At 45.5% G+C, this 6,305-nt stretch overlaps 1 protein-coding gene across 5 annotated transcripts in view; it reads left to right on the forward strand.

Moving 5' to 3' along the window:
- Positions 1–5,685, forward strand: part of EMB2763 (ribonuclease II family protein) — a 73,040-nt gene extending 67,355 nt beyond the window's left edge. For 4 of the 5 annotated variants that reach the window (XM_086818741.1, XM_086818733.1, XM_086818748.1 and 1 more), the window contains exons 17-24: positions 3,429–3,540; positions 3,706–3,826; positions 4,039–4,098; positions 4,200–4,305; positions 4,475–4,570; positions 4,676–4,757; positions 4,847–4,912; positions 5,255–5,685. In XM_086818741.1, coding sequence (XP_086674867.1) covers positions 3,429–3,540; positions 3,706–3,826; positions 4,039–4,098; positions 4,200–4,305; positions 4,475–4,570; positions 4,676–4,757; positions 4,847–4,912; positions 5,255–5,477 — 866 coding nt within the window. In that variant the 3' untranslated portion in view covers positions 5,478–5,685. The remainder of the gene's footprint in view (positions 1–3,428; positions 3,541–3,705; positions 3,827–4,038; positions 4,099–4,199; positions 4,306–4,474; positions 4,571–4,675; positions 4,758–4,846; positions 4,913–5,254) is intronic. The other variant, XM_086818761.1, reaches the window with a different exon arrangement.
- Positions 5,686–6,305: the final 620 nt, after the last annotated feature.

Below are 6,305 nucleotides of genomic sequence, written 5' to 3' on the forward strand. Positions count from 1 at the left end.
ATACGATACGATACCATGCATGAATTTTTTGTATGATATGAAATTTTGGGATACCATACAATAAAATACGGGTTTTTTTTTAACACTTAAAAACTATGGAGCTTCAAGCTTGAATGTGATGAAAGGTTGGGGGGGGGAGAAGTCTACAGTGCTTGAGGAACTAGAGCATGGAAATGTGTCTCTCCTAGTTGGATCTCCCAATTGTCTCCAAAAAAGAGCGTGCATGGGTAATGCGATACCAAAGGTCTCCCAGTGCATCTAGGGTGATAGGTTTAGGGACTCCTCTGTAAATCAAAATGGCCCTGTCCAAATCTTCTCCCTTGTACATAACTTGAGGATCTAACTGTCTAGCCTACCTATACCACAAATCTCCAAGTGATGTAGGAAGATTCTCTCATCCTACCAATCAAGTGTACACTACCAGTCTACCTTGCCAGATTTTTTAAGTCTCTTAGCAATCCCATTTGGAATACTGAGTGTACACGAAAGTTGCAAAGTATTGCGAGCATTTGGGATCTTCGTTGAGTAGGATTTCTATTTTTCTTGAGCATTTGGATTTTTTTTCTCAAGGTTGGGGGAAAAAAACCTTGTACTGTACGGAATCGTTTAATATCGTGCTATACCATACCGTACGAACCATACGGTACGAATAGGTTTGTACCAATACGAGAAACAACCCTGAAGGTGAGCATGCATTTATTATATCTAACTCCTGTTACAGGCTATGAAGAACATGTACCATCAAGAACAAGGACATTGGTCAAAGAAAGGCATAAAGATGTTGCGAGAGCAGCAGAAGGCACCACATATATGAGGAAAGACTAGATGCACAAGAGAAAGACCAGATGCACAAGAGCACCAGATGGGGCTAGTACCACGATTATATCCATCCCACAGTTGAGGACAACTGGGATGTAAGAGGGAGGGAATGTAACTATTTGGTCCTCCAAGCTCTTTTCACATGATAGAACTCATGCCCGGACACATGGACATGATAATGGACACATTGGAGCAGGGTTCCTAAAGCTAGGATTTGAAAAAGCATCAATCTTGGTCAAAAAGTAAGAAAAAGCAAAAGTCAAACTTTGTTGACCAAAAAGCTAAAGGCACTGTTGGAAAGAGGACATCGAATCGGATCAAAAAGCTTTTTCAAAAAGCTGCTCCAAGGCCAAAAAGCAAGGCCCTGAAGATTGTAAAAGACAAATCAAGAACTTTGACTATTATTAATATTTAATAAAACAAAAGCAAAGAGGCAAAGCAAAAGCAAGGCAAGGCAAAAGCATGGACCCCCATCAAGTATATAAGAAGCTTGTACCCTCTTGGTGAGGCATAGAAAGTACTTGTAGAGACTTTTGAAGGAGATTTTGTGAAGATTCATCATCATCACCAACTTCCTTCTCTCCACCTATCTCCTCCATCTCTGCCGGCGGCAGCCACCATTGCAACGTCGACCTCCGCCATTGCACCTTTCTGTGAGCAGTTTCACCACCCTCAGTTACAGCGCTGCCACCCTATTTCCGCCTCCCTTGTGATCCTTGTCAGTTGCGCTTCTCTGCAAGTTGCCGCCTGCCTGCGCCACCTGTGCCTATAGCGCCCGCCTGCGCCGCCTTTGCCTGCAGCGCCCGCCTGCGCCGCCTTTGCCTGCAGCGCCCGCTTGCGCCGCCTCTGCTTGCAGTGCCTGTCCCCGCCCTGTGCACTGCCTTGTGCGCCGCCCTTTTGTACTATCTGCTAGACACAGTCGGTGCCAGCGCCAACACCATCTAAGAAGCCCTGTTGCCACCAACTTCCCTAGATCCCTACGAAGGAGGGGATTACCTTGTGAAGACACATACTCATCATCTTGGTGTGAAGCCTTTTGGGGATTGTCTTTGTCCGGATTGAGTATAGAGAGCCTTGTGGTTATATTGGAAGCATCAGTTTGATTCAGACATTGGATTTTGGTACTAGCCCAGTGTAAGACTCTTGTGGGCATCCTCATGGTGAGCTCGGCATCAGTTATCTTGTGCCTCGACATCAACTCGGCCCGACCTCGACATCGGCAATTTTGTTTGATATTGTATTCATTTGTTGTATTGGTCTTGGCTTGGAAAAGTCCATGGATTGTTCCTGAAATAAATTCCTAAAGAGGGGGCGGCGCCTGTCCCCGGCTCAGTGTGGTGTACTGCATGAAACCCCTATTCCCATCTCTCTCTCTATCTTTATCTCTCATACACGTGGTTGCATCTGTCACTGCACGCTCCATTGGGCTTACACTTCACTCGCTCAAAATCGTCATCCAAGTGACTCCATGCCGTTACTATTGGATGACTTCATGGCATTACTGCCCATTGACTCCACATCGTTATTGTTGGATGACTTCATGGAATTACTGCCCATTGACTCCATATCTCTCCGGTGCTTGCACTCGAAACATGCATGTTAGCTGGGAGAAAAGCAGTGACAGAAAGGTGATGGGTTATGGGCTGAAAGAAGTGAAAGGTTAGAGAAAAGATATTCGGGTGGACGGGAGGGTTGAAGCGAAGTTTTCAGCTTTCAAAGACCAAGAGCTTGGAGATGGCTTACGTAGATCTTGCACAACTGGTATGTATGAGCCAAGAAGGGTAAGAGTAAATTTATAGGGATTTGAAGTTTTAAAAAAGCACCCCTGCTTTAGTTTTGTGCTTGTCGAAATGCTGGGGCTTAAAATTAAGCCCCCTCCCGCTTTAGCAGCAAAAAAAGCACACTTATCCTTTTTTTAACTCATGCTTTTATCATTCGTGCCTCTTTTAGCTTTCCTTCTCCACCCGGCCTACACAATGACATGTGCACAATCATCCTGTATGCGGCCCACTTGTGCATTGGATTCTTTGCTTGCTGTTCAGACCTTCTGCATGACCTTTCCAGTCAACCCCCACTGCCCAGCCCCGTGTGCGCCCTGTCCATACCCCTGCCCGCTTGCCTAGGTGCCCTGTATGCTAGGGCTTGGCTGATTATGGGCAGGCCTTCCCCCTTGCAGGCCTTGGTGCCCCCTTTGGCTGCACTGCTGGCCTCTCATGGCGGCTGGTCTATGGGCAGGGCATCTGGCTGCTGTGCATGGGCCTGGTTTACGCGCCTTGGCTGGTTGTGCGCCCTGCTGGCCAGCCCTCAGCTGGTCACCCATATGCTCCACTCTTGGCCGCCTATAAACCTCAGCTGGCTGACCCACCTCTAACTGCCCTCTGCAGATAGGACCAGCCGGTGTGTGCCATTCTTCAGGGCTGCCACGGGACTGGATATAGCTTGCCTAAGGGTGGTACCCTTATGATCCTAACACACGATTTACTTGTATCAAAAGTGAGTTATTTATGAGAACATGATGTGAAGAGAGTGCATTTTTTTAGTTTGACACATTGCTGCATTAGGTGGTAGCAGCAAACAAATTGAGGTATTCCGGAATTGATGTTTTACAGGCATGTATCAAATCCGAGAAGCGAACCAAATGATTGAAGAGTTCATGCTTGCAGCAAACATTTCGGTGGCAGAGAAAATCTTGAAACATTATCCTCTTTGTTCACTCCTAAGGTTGGTTTGTTAAGACCAGAAACAATGCATATGCTGCTGCTTTGACTGTCTGTCCAAGACAAATTTTCCCTGGTTGCATTGTTTTGAAGGTGTGTTGACAAACTCATGTACAAGAAGTTTTGTCTGCTAATTGTACAAGAGCTGCTTGGCATGTGACTTGTTCAGGCGGCATCCAATCCCGACACCCAAAATGCTTGAGTCACTGATCCGCACGGCTGCTGCTGTGGGTGTGAAACTGGACATCACGTCTTCCAAAACTCTGGCAGATTCCCTTGATAATGCAGTGGTGCGTTTATTGACCTTTTTTGGTATGAGGAGGGCTTATGCATGTGGAGAGAGAGAGAGTGTGTGTGTGTGTGTGTGTGTGTGCACGTGCGCGCGTGTGCACAGAACAAGATGGGGTTTTGCTGACTCCCAGTGTTCTAAAATACTGAATTCTAGATTTTTTTTGCCTTTGCCAATCCATGTTTCTCATATCTGTTGAACGATGTACCACAGGGCAGCGATCCCTATTTCAACAAGCTCATACGCATACTAGCAACCCGGTGTATGACTCAGGTGAGGGTGCTTTCTAAGTTCGTGAGAACAACTGTGATGTGGTAGGATTTTTTATAGCCATGGGCTGATGTGTCGTCATGTGTGTGTTTTCATCTCTGCAGGCAGTTTATTTTTGCAGTGGAGAGCTCACTCCTCCTGAGTATCACCATTATGGGCTAGCGGCTGCATTGTATACTCATTTCACCTCTCCAATCCGACGCTATGCAGGTATTTCTTCTGTTGATCCACCGCATCTTCTTTTTAACATAATGAGAAAGTAGGCTCAGCTTTTCTCCTTGTAACACATGCAACACACATGCACATGCTCAGACATGTGCGAGAACAGGCAAGGGCACGCAGGGTGTTATGGTTGCAATGGTGGTTGGCTTTGCTGCAGATGTAATTGTCCATCGACTGCTTGCTGCCGCGTTGGGCTTGTACAAATTACCCATTATCTTTCATGACAAAGTTCAACTGAACAGCATTTCAGATAGTGAGTTTCTTCAACTTCTGACAAGGACTATAACATGGGGAAATAGGGTAGTTAAAAATAAATAAATCAAGTTTCTTAATATATTCTTATTATTTTTTTGGCTAGATTTGAACTTTCGCCATCGGAATGCACAGATGGCAAGCCGAGCTTCTGTAGAGCTACACACTCTTATCTTTTTCCGAGATCGGTGAGCTTTAGATTTAAGATTTCTGGTGTTCCTTTCTTAAAACTCAAGGATTTGTTTCCTGTTAATTTTGGGAGTTCGGATTTTGACAGCCCAACCACTGCAGAGTCAAGGATAGTCAAAATACGATCAAATGGCTTCATTGTATTTGTGCCAAAGTATGTCTTGTTATGGTTTTGATTTAATTTTTGAATATTGCAAAAAAACTCATGGATGTTGCCATCAACGTTAGAAAGAAGTCTGTTGATTTAATCTTCCATGAATGTTACAAATTTCAAGGAAATTTGGCTTGATTACCTCTCTCTCTCTCTCTCTCTCTCTCTCTCTATATATATATATATATATATATATATATATATATATAGAGAGAGAGAGAGAGAGAGAGAGAGAGAGAGGGGGGGGGAGAGAGAGAGAGGGGGGGGGGTGCTGTGCACACGCACACATCATGTGCGTGTCATAATATGAAATCTGATGCTATCAAAACATGTGCTTGTGAACAGGTTCGGTATTGAAGGTCCAGTTTACCTTACACAGAAAGAGAGAAGAGGTGAGCAGCAGTCTGAAATAGAAGTGTGTGATTGGGTGGTCGATGAAGAGCAGCAAAAGATCTGCAGAAGGGATGGTAATAAAGAATACAGGGTGCTGGATACAGTGAGAATCTATATCCAAGTTGTAGAGCCTCAGCCCAATCGCTCAAAGCTTGAGTTAACACTCCTCACTTGATTGGACAATGGGACCTTACCTAATTTGTGCAGAGTCAGCAGAGATAGTCCAGATTTTGCTAATTAAAGGTGTAGTTGTACATTTGCAACCAGTTTTTATCTCCCTTATCCAGGCAATTTCGTAACGCCTTTTTGATCCTGGGACTGGCTATGCCAGGCTTGTCATCAGGTTCATGTGCTTATTTAATTTTTAGGTGTTATTTATCTTTTGACTTTTGCATAGCTGTTGAAGTTTCCTCTGCAGCTGGCCCCTTTAGAAGGGAGATCACATATTGGGGGGGGGGGGGGGGGGGGGGGGGGTGGGGAAGAGCCACACTGGGGGCATCTGAGTCAATGTTTTTTTTGCTTGAAGAAAAAACCCGGGCCAAGTGTGCATGCTTCTCTCCCTTACTGCATGGCACAAGGGTTGCCCTGAAGGCACTTCCACGGTGTACTCCATATATATATACCAGTTGGGCTACCCATAGCGTCCATTCAAGAACCCATGGCGACGTCAGGATGTGAAAGCAACCATAAAAACAGTATCACCCACAAAGGCCCCCTCATCACTCGACCAAGATATGGATATGAACTGTCATACCCTTTGTCAACAAGGGGCACAGACACTGATGAACCCATGTCTGACCAAGTAGGCAAAGAAGACATTCGTGGGCAAGCGGGTGCACCCAGAGGTTCTGGGAGAAACACTCTCATGGTCCTACAGTAGCCCAGCCAATGGTTTGTGCTCTCATAGCCAAAGTCGCTAGGATGGAGCAACTACTGGGAGATGGGTTGGTATGCCAATTTTTAACCATGGGTTCCAATTACCTTGACCTCACTGTACTGGGGT

This window comes from Cibotium barometz, chromosome 2, assembly GCF_041138505.1.
Source record: "Cibotium barometz isolate CiBa-2024 chromosome 2, ASM4113850v1, whole genome shotgun sequence".
Lineage (NCBI taxonomy): Eukaryota > Viridiplantae > Streptophyta > Polypodiopsida > Cyatheales > Cibotiaceae > Cibotium > Cibotium barometz.